At 42.1% G+C, this 13,418-nt stretch overlaps 1 protein-coding gene across 1 annotated transcript in view; it reads left to right on the top strand.

Annotated features, from left to right (window-relative positions):
• The window catches only part of LOC126456397 (uncharacterized), a 438,969-nt gene that overhangs the window by 207,958 nt on the left and 217,593 nt on the right, over window positions 1-13,418 (top strand). The window contains exons 11-12 of the mRNA XM_050092153.1: window positions 1,450-1,545; window positions 3,630-3,771. Of these exons, the coding sequence (XP_049948110.1) occupies window positions 1,450-1,545; window positions 3,630-3,771 (238 nt within the window). The remainder of the gene's footprint in view (window positions 1-1,449; window positions 1,546-3,629; window positions 3,772-13,418) is intronic.

The following is a 13,418-nucleotide window of genomic DNA, read 5'->3' as shown; positions in this document are numbered from 1 at the left end:
CTCCCAGGCTCCTCACCTCCCCTCCCCTCCCATACCCCACGCCTCCCCTCCCGTCCCAAACCCCTCGCCTCTCCTCCCAGTCCCCTCGCCTCCCTTCTCAGGCCCCTCCCTCCCCTCCCCACCCCGGCCCCTCCCTCCACGCGCCCTGCCATCCCCTCTGCGCCCCCTCTCGTGCCCCCCTCTTGCACCCCCTCTGGTGCGCCGTCTGGCCCACCCGTTCATGGCCCACCCTCTCGTCGTGGTCCACCCTCTCGTCGTGGTCCACCCTCTCGTGGCCCCCGCTCCTTGTGCCCCCCGCTCCTCATGGCCCCCACTCCTCGTGGCCTACCCCACCCTCCTCATGGCCCACTCCACCCTCCTCGTGGCTTACACCAGCCATCTCGTGGCCCACCCCACCCTCCTTGTGGCCCACCCCACCCATCTCGTGGCCCACCCCACCCATCTCGTGGCCCACCCCACCCATCTCGTGGCCCACCCCAGCATCCTTGTGGCCCACCCCAGCATCCTCGTGGCCCATCCCACCCTCCTCGTGTTCCACTCCACCATCCTCGTGTTCCACCCCACCCTCCTCGTATCCAACCGCACCCTCCTCATGGCCAACTCTCCTCGTGGCCCACCCCTCTCGTGGCCCACCCCTCTCAGGTCCCCTTCGTCCCGTTCCCCCTCCCCTCGGGGGCACCCCCCTCTTGGGGACTCTCCCCTCTCCGGGACACTCCCCTCTCCGAATCCCTTTCCTCACCCTCCATTTCCTTCCAATCCCTTTCCTTCCAGTCCCTTTCCTTCCAATCCATTTCCTCACCCTCCCCTTCCTTCTTACCCTCCCTTTCCTTCAAATCTCTTTCCTTAGCCTCCCTTTCCTTACCCTCCCTCTCCTTACCCTTCCTCTCTCTCCCTCTCCCTCTCCCTCTCCCTCTCCCTCTCCCTCTCCCTCTCCCTCTCCCTCTCCCTCTCCCTCTCCCTCTCCCTCTCCCTCTCCCTCTCCCTCTCCCTCTCCCTCCCACTCTTATTCCCTGTACCTATCCCAAGATTTCTGTTTAGAATATTATGAAGTTGCATGGTTTGCGATAACTTTTGGCGTATTTTCTATTTCTCCAACCTTTGCTAGTTGGCCCTAGTTTTAATAGTTACTAAGTATGTCGTCCTCCTGTGGGACAAACTACTAAAGTTTTTCACACCTAAATTTGCATGTTAGCATGTGCGTTAACATGTTTAGTTAGTTAACTACACAATTCACATTCCATTCATCATGTACACATCTGATAACAATAATGAAGATAATTCTTTGACACTTCTACACCTACTAATGAAAAACAATTAAATCATGCAGAAAAAGTAAATCTGTTACAGTGGTCCAATACTAACTAGATGTGCCAGCTGCCTGTGTGTTGTCAGTTAGGGAGGCTTGCACTGAGCTGTGAGCTCCACAATTAATTCATTTTGTTTTTACAGATGCTGATAAAATGCATTGCAGACGCAGTTTTTTCTGAAAATGGGCTTGATGCTGAGATCTGCAGTAAAATAAAGGATTCATTGCTCTTTGTACAGGTATGTGTTGTATTTTCATCATTTTCTATCCATCTTTTTTAATGAAAACCCTGTCAACTTGGAGACATATTACTAGAACTACATTAGAAAATCCTGGTTGTAAACTAAACAGTTATGGAAAGAACATTCGTATGGAGTGGTGTATACATACATATAAAATAAATGATCTGTCAAGTGCTTATTTGTTTGCAGAATTTATTTGTCATGTCAGAAGCATACTATAACTTACAGGATGTCACAAACATTAACAAAAATATCCCAAGGAGGATGGTACTAAAAGTGCAATCATTTCTAGTAACAGCTAATGGTGTTGCTTAATATTATTCTACACACTTGCATATTAAATGTGGTGTGATCAGTGTAGTTACTTAAGTGGGCATCACTATTTATTAGTGTAGATTCTAAGGAGTATAGGAGTGAGCATTTCCTTTTGGGATGCTGAATTTAGATGTCTCTATTTGCTTCACAGACCTTGAAATTCAACAAAAGCAGTCTCTTCTGCAGAAAGCACTCAGTCATTTGAGTGAGTCTGTAGTTCCTGGTTTTTAAAACAGTTTGTTTTGGGTATTCTGTTATGAATTTTAAGTTTCTTTTTTTTTTTGGGGGGGGGGGGGGGGCAGACATCTTTGATAATTGTCATGAACTGTGTTTTTTCAAATGTAATTGTTAGTCCTATGTTTCCTGCTTATTTCTGTAGTTCTGTGATTTGTTTCTTGGCACTATCCAATGAGTTGGTAATTAATGCTGCATCATCAGCAAAAGCTAGACAGTCTGTGGTGATTGTATTTGGGTTTCTTCCTAGTTGAACACCTTTAGTATGGATAGATTTCCTCCATTTTGTCACTACCTTCTGTAATACACAGTTGAAATGCGGAGCTAACAAACCATCCTGATTTGATTTGAAAAGATTTTGATAGGTTTTTACTTTAGATGTTGTGTTTGTTAAAGTTCCTTTAACTATTTCTGTTGTTTTACTATTGAGTCAAAATTCCTTTACGATGTTGTATTGTATTGTATTGTATTGTTGATGAATGCATTTCTATCAGTTGAGTCATAGGCCTTTTTAAAACCGTAAGAGTTATCACATATTTCAAGTTTCTGATTATCCTCATTTGTATTCTTTAGATTTAGTATTTGTTCTGTGGAAGACCTTCCCTTCCTAAAGCCCACTTGTTATTCTCGTAGTTGTGGATCAAGTATTCCATAAGCTCTCTCTTCAAAAGTGCCATAGACAAGTTTTTATGTATCATGGCAAGAGGGAGCTTCATCTATGATTGTTAGGATGTTTTTTTTTTTTTTTTTTCTTTTTTTGGTTTACAATGCTCAGTTTTTGCACAAGCACAGAAAATAAGGGCGTCATGGCAATTCTAAATAGTTAAAAGAGGCAAACCATTTACTGCAATAATGGAATATGTAATAGCTTCTGACAAAGATGAAAAGGAATAAATATGGAACACACAAACACAAAAAATGTGTAATTCTATGCCAAACATTGTCTGGCACTTTAGCTAACTGGTCAACGTGGCTGATGGCTGTGCAGACGCCCCGGACTCAATTGCCGATGTTGCCAAGGAACATTCCTTGGTGGGAGGACTGGAACAGGGACCAGTCATGACGCTGATTGAGGAGCTATTTGATTAAGAAGTAGTGAACCCAAAGTTTGGAAAGCCGACAACAGTCATGAGAACTGTGTGCTGGCCCCATGTTCCTCCATACTGTGTCTGTGTGACACCCTATGGCAGAGGATGACGCCACAGCTGGTCAGCATCGTGCTGTCCTCTGAACCTGGTTTCAGAGTTACCTTCCCATATTATAAACCTATTTTTTGTGTGTTCCCAGCTATGTATGTGTAGCTGTATCCTCAATTTATGAGTTTTCAGACACATTCATATCTTAATTTGTATCTGTTTATGATAGTAAACTTCATCTGTAAATGCCTTTTGTTGAATTTTAAAAAGAAAATCATATTTTACTCCAAGTTTTCATGATCAGCTGTAAAAAAGGAGTACATAAGCAGTTCTGGCTTGACTGTAAAATTCTCTTTATTTTTTTATCTAACAGCATACTTCTCATATTTCTGGCAGGAACTTGTGAATTCTTGCCCACACACAATCTTCAGTCAAGAGGCTCTTAACTCCTTAATGTCAGTGATATATGAAGAAAATGGGCAATTCTCAGAAAATATCCTGTTGATATTTAAGACTGCTGCAAAATTTAGACCCATTGGTAAGTAACAGTATCTGATTTTTTATCTGATATTGGAGTCAAAAATTCCATGCTGCTGCCACAGAATACTCAAATAATTATTTTAATTAAAATTATCTCTGTGTACTTGTGATTGCATTTTCAAAAGTGAAACTTCATGTATGATAATGACTGGTTGATTCTTTCAGCTGCTTCATTCTGAGAGACACTCTTACAATTCATGAAAGAAAGTACAACTAATAAGTAGGATTTTCATTTTAAAGTGGACCTTAGACAAATAAGCTGCTAATGCTAACAATGGAAACTCCACAAAGGAATATCAACACTGTAGGAAAAGATAGATTGCTACAGCATTCCGGCCTGAGCAGTCTTTTGTGTGTGGGGTATGCTTGCTTGTGTGTATGAATGGTGTGTATTTTTTTGTTTCTCTTTTGCTGGTGAAGGCTATGGCTGAAAGCTTTGCTTAAGTGTGTTTTAATTTTACCTGTCTGCAACTTAATGTAAGTAGCAATACTTTTTTTCCTACATTGTTGCTAATACGAAAGTAAGATGTCATGCTAACTAAAATGTCAAATGTTGTTACATGCGGTTTTTGTTTTGTATTTTGTTCTCGCAGTGTTGAAAGATACAAAATCACAAGCTTTTGGAGGCAAAGACAAGATGGCCATCAGTGGCAATTTGGCCAGGTAAGGATGGGAGAAGAAAATAATAAGTCCAGTTCCGAAAAAAAGCATGTACTGACAAGTGTGATTTATTACCGAACTGTCAGTTTAATAAGTCGTGGTTACAAAATACTAACACAAATTCTTTAAAGAAGAATGGAGAAACTAGTAGAAGCAAATCTCAGGGAAGATCAATTTAGATTCTGAAGAAATGCAGGAACACCCAAGGCAATGCTGACCCTACAACTTCTCTTGAATTATCGGTTAAAGGAAGGCAGATTTACATTTATGGCACTTGTAGACTTGGAGAAGGCTTTTGAAATGGTTAATTGGAACACTCTTTGAAATTCTGTTGTAGCAGGGGTAAAATACAGGGAGTGAAAGGCTATTTATAACTTTCACAGAAATCAGGTGGCAGTTACAAGAGTTGAGGTACATGAAAGGGAAGCAGTGGTGGACAAGGAAGTGAGACAGGGTTGTAGCCTATCCCCAATGTTACTCAGTCTGTACACTGGGAATGCAGTAAAGGAAACCAAAGAAAAATTTGTAATTCTATCAGTGACAGCAGAGGGTTTGGAAGCTCAGTTGAATGCAGTAGACAGTGTCTTGAAACAAGGATGTAAGATGAACATCAAGAAAAGCAAAAACAAAGATAATGGAATGCAGTCAAATTAAATCAGGTGATGCTGAGGGAATCAGATTAGGAAATGAGACTATGAAAGTAGTAGATTAGTTGTGCTATTTGGGCAGCAAAGTAACTGATGGCTGAAGTAGAGAGGATATAAAATGTAGACTGTCAATGGCAAGAAAAACATTTCTGAAGAAGAGACATTTCTTAACATCGTATATAGATCTGAGTGTTAGGAAGTCTTTCCTGAAAGTATTTGCCTGGAGTACAACCATATATGGAAGTGAAACATGGATAACAAACAGTTTATACATGAAGAAAATAGAGGATTTTGAAATGTCGCGCTACAGAAGAATGGGGAAGATTAGATGTGTAGATCACATGATTAATGAATAGGCACTGAACAAAAACTGGGAGACAAGAAATATGTGGCCCAACTTGATTAAAAGAAGAGATCAGTTGATAGGACACATTCTGACACATCAAGGAATCACAAATGTCCTATTAGAGGAGAATGAATGTGAGTTTGTGTGTGGGGGAGGGGGAGTGTTGCAATATGTTGCAGGTTTTAATGACTGGAGTCATAGTGATGAGGGATCATTTTGCATATAGAGAACAGACTCTTGGCTGAGACACCTGGATTGCAAATATGCTGAAACTGTACACCTAAATCTAAAGGTAAGAGAGGATGTAAGTGGGGTATTGAGATGAAACAATCAGGTTCCACCCCTGAGCATTTATTGTACATCATTTAATTTAGGCTTATGAAATGTAGCATGGATATCCAGTTCCCTCAGTGAAACGTAGAACAGAAAAAATGTTCTCTTAACAGTACATATTCTCTGAGATTGAGCAGTGCGACACAGTGGATAAGACTCTGGACTCCCATTCAGGATTAGTAGATTCAGACCTGACTGGTCATGCAGACCTAGGTTTCCTGTAGTACCCCTAAATTGATTAAAGCAAATGTTGGTATGTTTCATTTGGAAAGACTAGTGCTCATTTCCTTTCCCATCCTTATCCTATCCAAACTTGTGTCTAGTCTCTAATGAGCTATCTGAAGCTATCTGAAGATCAGACTGACCGGCTAATGGTAACTGCTCATCCGTAACAATGATTCACCTCTGTAACTCTGTCATGTCTACTCTTGACCATTCCACTTCATTAAGTGAAACCTGCATTGCATCCTGCTGTACAAAACCCTGTGTCCCAAACTATGCAGTCATAGAATCTTTACTACCCACACACAATAAGGTACAACACACAATTAGTTCAAACTAGTCACACACTTCCAATGACAAAATAACAACTAATACTCTGTGCCTCGTCATCCACTACCTAGATTCTGTACACTGCCTAGCAGTATAGTCATAATAGAGGCACGTAAAACAGTCTACCAATGCTGATTCTGCACATGGGGCACCATGCCCTAACAGGAAGCATTGGGAACATCTCACATGCTATAAATAGTGCTCCCTGCAGTCGCCATGAAGCTGCATGTTAGCCAGTTCCACTGATTTGACTAATGTAACTTTCAAATTCTGGTGTATTTCCTGTCTAGACCTCATCTCCTCCACATACAAAAGCAGAATCGACAGTTTGTTCACTTGCTCCATTATGTGATTACAGCTTGAAACACTCCTGATTAAATTTCAACCTAAATTTAATTTTGATGTGGATGTGACCTAATACATAAGTGCTAATTGGGTTTAGTTGCTGTGGGAATTGTTTCTAATTAGGATGCTGCTCCTCAGCAGTGTTAAACAGAATGAAAAGGATTTTTTTCAATAACCGATGCCAAGATATTTTACACTATTTGAGTGATATATTTTGATTAGACACGATTTGAGGCAGACACTACTTTCGTCTTACATTTCTGATTACAGTTAATCTCATCACAGGTTAGTACTTTTATAAACTGTCACACACTATAACAATGGTTAACACACACAATCCTCACTGCACTCCAACCAGTGGCCATCACGATTGTCATGAACATGAATATTTGACACACTGTAAAATGTTGAACAGTGGTCAGTAATGTTACTGGTTGCAATTCTGTATGGTGTTTTACTGAGGGTCAACCCGTAGCTGTGGGGACACTTTCAGCCAGTACTGAATCACAGGATACTTTGTCCCGCCATTCCAACTGTGATATGTTCACTGACCAATGGCTGTGCCCAGACTACTATCACATTCACTCATTTAGCACTCGCAGCACTTGACAGTCGGTTCTGCCTGTCATTGACCTGTGCGAGGCAAAATGTGTTTATCTCTGAGTAAGGGATCCAGGGTGTATACAACCTGGGACAACCGGGAGATCCTAGAAAAATCCGGGAATTTTTTCATCTGGGAGAGAACCGGGAAAATCCCGGGAATTTTTTAGAATTCCGGGAATTTTTCATTGTTTTAGTTTTCAATTAAATTCGTGTAATTTTGACTGGTAAGAATCAATACTCTAACAAAGGATATTACTGAGTCCCGCTACTGCAGAATAATACTGCAACAATAAAACGTGAACAAGAAAACAAAATGAAAATAAACCATAATTGCAAAGGAAATGTACTATATACAACAACTAAACACAGTGCTAGAAAACAAGGGTTTGCCAACAGCAAAATGTGTCAAAGGCTTTAGGAAGACTGTACAATGCTTCATAACAACAAATTGCCTCCGATGAGTGTGACGTCACAACTGTTTACATTAGATTCGTTTTAGCAGTTACGAGTGGGCTGAAGTACATGCACAGTTGAGTCGCGCATGTGTAGTACCTTCTCCCGTTTCTGGCTACAGAAGTATGGCTGTGTAAGCAGTCGCAGCAAGCAGCTAGATGCAACCAGGAAAAATTTTACTGCCGCATCCAAGATGCCAGATTCACGCATGCGCAGCGGGGCTGGATCTATGAGGGAGGGGGGGGGGGGGGGCACCAAAATCATATTCTGGAGGAGAAAAAACCTTTCACAAAGCACGTAGCATCCAGTGCACGTTGGTCTATCGATTGTATGTATTGTATTGTATGTTAACCGGAGACCTAGAAACGATGATGAGGCTCCGTACCCGCCGCAGCCGCAATGGTCCACAACCCCATGACGACTACCGCAGTCCACTTCACCCCTCCGCCGCCCCACACCGAACCCAGGGTTATTGTGCGGTTCGGCCCCTGGTGGCCTCCCCAGGGAATGTCTCACACCAGACGAGTGTAACCCCTATGTTTGCGTGGTAGAGTAATGGTGGTGTGCGCGTACATGGAGAACTTGTTTGCGCAGCAATTGCTGACATAGTGTAACTGAGGCGGAATAAGGGGAACTAGCCCGCATTCGCTGAGGCAGATGGAAAACCGCCTAAAAACCATCCACAGACTGGCTGGTTCACTGGACCTGGACACACATCCACCTGGCGGATTTGTGCTGGGGACCAGGCACTCCTTCCCGCCCGGAAAGCCGTGCGTTAGATCGCACAGTCAACCGGTCGGACAGTCTATCGATTACTCATATGATTCTGATGCGCATCCGTGTTGGTTTCTGAACACACTCTGTAAGTTGATTTCTGAATGAATCATTAGCCGCGTGGTGTAGCCGCGACTTGTCACGATTCGCGCGGCCGCCCCCGTCGGAGGTTCGAAGCCTCTCTCGGACATATGTGTATGTGTTGTCCTTAGCATAAGTTAGTTAAGTTAGATTAAGTAGTGTGTAAGCCTAGGGACCGATGACATCAGCAGTTTGGTCCTACGGTCGCCAACTGCTGTTTGATTATGTGGTTGATTGGGTTTGCGAATGATCGGCTTTGTTATAATTACTAGGGAAATCCATGGTTTCAGACTACGAGAGTGGAAATAAACGACTAACAGGAATAACGGGCAAGATAGATTATGTATTATCCCTTCGGTGTATCCAGGCAAATGAAATTTTGTCAAATTTTTGGCCAAATCGCTACACTAGTAAGTACAGTCCTCGTCTAGCAGCCGCGTAAGTTCTGTTCTGGAAGTAGTGCGGAAAATGGTTTGTATGAACATAACAACGCCTAACCGGAGAATAATCAGGTATAGCTAAACTGGTGATTCTGCCAGGGTTAGTGAAGTTAACCAGCGAATAAGTTTTGACAAAGGGAGGAATAGTTCCAGAATTAGTCATGACAAGATTGTTTGTTAGAACGAGGAAAGAGAAGAAACGGGGACATCACACAAATTAGGGAAGAATATGAAGATTTCAAATTTATATAAAAATCTCGAACTATTAATTTTCGATCTCGTGCTCGAGAAACTATAGCGTATGAATGAAATGTGAAACTATTTTCTAACATCAAGCTTTTTGCTTGTAGTAGGCCTAAGAGGCTTTCATGAATTATATTCTGTCGTGATATAAAAATGACCATTTGTGCCAAAACAGTCTCATTTATTTGGTGTGCGTTACAATGCAGTTTTAGAAAGGCCTATTTTGTTTTATCTAGCAGACAGTGAGAAAATAGATGTAATCAGATCAAGAAACCACACCAGTCTTGAGTACTATTTGTAGTAACAGCTTACGCAGTATTAAACAGCAATACTTCGATTTTTCATGTAGCAAAACGTTTGACGAGGTAACAGATTCTTTCACAGAAAGGATATCACGCCATGTAAAGCTGTAGCAAGATTAGAGGGAAAATAATGCTAGGAGCTAAGGATTGAAGAAATGTGTACTGTATTGCTTGTCTCTGGCCTTTACTCGTTTTATGTATCCTATATTTAATTTTATGTCACGTAAAACAGGAAATTATTAACTAACAGGCAATAAAGGGTGCAAATTTTCTGAAGGGTTCTTGCTCTCCCGATTGCAAATAATACCATCCAATATTAATTGCGAGTTCTTTTTTTTTTTTTTTTAAAAAAAAAAGGGAGGGGCAAGATGTCAAACCGGGCAACTGGGAGCAGGAGAGGCACCACAGGACATTTTAATTTCCACTGTCCTGAATATGGTTTGATGGCATCCAGTACATAATATACATGTTTCAATTCCACGGAGCGAAATACAGTGACGTGCGATGGAAGAATGCTGTGTGAAGTGGCGTGGCACTGCACTCTGGCACACTTAAGACCAAATAACATGTCTTACGTTCCTCGAACATATATATGTTTTATGTATCACACTCTTCAGAAAGATGTGCACTACAAAATGAACATATTTTTGAAAATTCGATTTTTTTTCAAATTTTTAACACCATATCTCTAACGCTCGAGGGAGGGGGGGGGGGGCACTATCTTAGTATTGCCCCAGTTCTGAAATATCGTAGATCCGAGGCTGATGCACAGAGCAGTCTGAGCTATAGTGGGGAAGTGTGTAGTCTCCACGTGACCCTTGTTTACATTTAGTGATTTTGCTGTTTCCTCTTCGTTTACTGCTCTCATGTCAAAAGAAAACAAAATGGATTTCTGTGGCAGGAAGCTATCAAGTGAATTAAAATACATTCACATAATTACGGAAGCCTAATATACGTTATTAGTTTCAGATTTTATTTTATTTCCACTTTTCTGACAGCCATGCATTCATCGCCTTGTAGAACAATGAAGTTGTTTTTGTCGGTTTGCTAAATAAATTTGGTTTTTATTATTCTTTTACGCTGTGGCAGTCAATGTGTTCGAAACAAAGTGTTTAGTTCAACACTATTGGCTAATTTCAACTGCACGCTGCATTTCAAGTGCATGTTTTCATCTTCTAGCACGTATGGCATTATGCCATAATAAAGAATCAAAAATGAGTTAATACAGTACTGGTACTCCAAGAAAATTTACATCCCGCAACCCAACTGAAAAGCTTAATATCAGGTCGAGGCCTATTTCATTTGGAATCTGGACATACAAATGTGCTCTTGAAGTATGCACTTTAAATGTGCCATTTTAGTATGCTTCACGAAATTCCAATGCTCTTGGAGTATCCTCTGATGTCTTTTTTTCTTTTATGACATAATGTAAGATCTTCTGGTGTTTTGTATCTGGTGCTCTCTGACGACTATTGAAATGAGCCTATTTCTAACAGGTTGCGGGAAAATATTGCGAATGATGGTTTGAAAAGTGTTACTTTCAAAGTAACTTTCCTTTTGCGCAAGTTGAACTATGTGCAAGAATGTACGATGAATTTCTTAAATCACAGAGCATTTGATGACGAGTCATTTAGAAATATTTCGAGCCCAGAACATCAGACATTCATGTCGTTATTATGAGCGAATTGATGTAGTGCTACGGGAAGCTCTCTCTCCTCTGTGGTAGCTAATTTATTTGTAGAAAACTTTTGTGGACAAGTCACTGGACTCGCCTAAAAATATTACTGGCACATTTGTGTGATATTTTTTGTGTGTGTTACATTTTAAGATATCTCAACATTATATGTGAAAGCTTTTCTTTTCTTGTAGCAACACTATGTATATTAATTTAAAACATTAACTTCTCCTTTCTGTGTATCTGCCCTACTTAACAGTGGTGCTGCTATTAGCTGACTTCATCACGTGTTTTGTGGCCTCAATATCCGCTGTCATCAGCTGGCGGGATCACGTGACATGAGCTATGACTGGCTTACAAAAGCGCATCACTATCTCGATTACAATGGTTCGGAAAGTAACATGCGGTGTTTGGTGGAATTCGAATTTACACTTTCGTAATACGAAAATACGCAGCGTACATGTTGCTGCACATCAAAAATCTTTCCAAAAGTAGTTTTCTTCCCTGAATTTAATTTTCCAAAGTGCCGGGAAATTCTACGCCTATGTATAAAAACAAAACCATTCAAAGGATTGATAAGTTTTACAGTTTTGAGGGAAAAATATACAGTCATTTAATAACACGGAAAAAGTGTGTTTTCATCCGGGAGAAAGTGTATTTTTAACCGGGAAATCTGGGAAAAATCTGGGAATTTTTTTTCCCTTGTCCACGTTTACACCCATGGGTTGTGGACCCCTTACAAGCTGCGACTGTGGCATCATGCTGCATTACATTGACGTCCACTGTAAATGGTGGCAGCACTTCTTTCCCTAACTGAAGTGGTTCAGGGGTGCAGGACCACTTCTGTGCAGGTTTAGGTAATGGTGGAATGATGAGATGAGAAAGCATCTGTTGGTAGCTTAGACAAAAAAACAGGAAAGATCAGAACATTGCATTAATGCTCATGTGGCTGCATAGCCACAGCAGCCATGCCCCCTCACAGCATGCAGTGAGGAGAGTTTTTGGTGGTGGCGAGCTGACGTGTATTATACACTTGTATTTTTTTGTTCTTAGGCAGCAGTGTGGAAATGTATCAAATGCCATCGGGAAGTCAAGGAACACGGTATCTACCCTGGGTGACTATATCTACTGCTTACCGTGTGTAATGGATGAACAAAGTGAGCTCTTTTTCACACAGTCATTGTTTTTTAAATGCATGTTGGGTCCTACAAAGGAGATTTTCAGTCTCCACAAATGCTGTAATATGTGAAATTCTACAGCAGACTAACGTCAGATGTATAGGCCTATAATTTTGTGCACCTATTTGACAACCCTTCTTGGAAACGAAAATGGCCTGTGCTATTTTCCAGTCATTAGGAATGCTTTGCACTTCTAGAGACCTACAGTACACTCCTGCTAGGCCCCCCCCCCCCTCCCCTCCCCTCCCCTCCTGTTGGTTTGGGGGTTAGAATAGGCCCGCGGTATTCCTGCCTGTCGTAAGAGGCGACTAAAAGGAGTCTCACATGTTTCGGCCTTATTTGATGGTCCCCTCTCAGGTTTGACCTCCATCTTTCTAAATTATTCCGAAGAGCGAGCCAATTGGGGAAGGGCGCCTTACATGGTGCACTGTATCTGTCGTGCATTGAGACCTTTAGCCGGCTTTTTCGTCGTTGCAATGGTGTCCCGCTCGTTTTCCTTCTCTTGGGCGAGGATACGTCCCTGGGTGCGATTACCACGCTGCACTCTGCAGTGTTGCTTTTAACTGCGACAACGACCTTGGACATTTTTGCACCTAAGATCCAGCACGGTAGCCAGTCCGTTGTGGTGGGGCCGCCATGTACCCTGTTGGTTGTAGCCCCCTGACAAAACAGGGATCGCTCTACTGATGCCTGCGCCGTTAACTCCCCACGTATGCCAAGGAGTAGATGCCCATCTCCCTGGGGCATCAGGACTCCCGGCAATGGCCATCCTGCCAGGTGGCTATTGCTGCGGGTGGGTGGCGCCCGTGGGGAGGGCCCTTGGTTGGAGTAGGTGGCATCAGGGCGGATGACCCGCAATGAAGCGTGGTACATCATCTCTCGCTGGCGGCCAACCACCAGCAGTCTCTAAGCGTTCGAGGGCTCATTTTAAAGCTAATGTTTATGACCCCAAATCGTTCCCATCCCTGGCCACACCATGGGAGGAACGAAAGGCAATGAATGACAGTGACGTG

This window comes from Schistocerca serialis, chromosome 1 (genome assembly GCF_023864345.2).
Source record: "Schistocerca serialis cubense isolate TAMUIC-IGC-003099 chromosome 1, iqSchSeri2.2, whole genome shotgun sequence".
In the NCBI taxonomy this organism is placed as follows: domain Eukaryota; kingdom Metazoa; phylum Arthropoda; class Insecta; order Orthoptera; family Acrididae; genus Schistocerca; species Schistocerca serialis.
The sequence above is the reverse complement of the archived record's forward strand: the minus strand, read 5'-3'. Positions and strand labels throughout refer to the sequence as shown.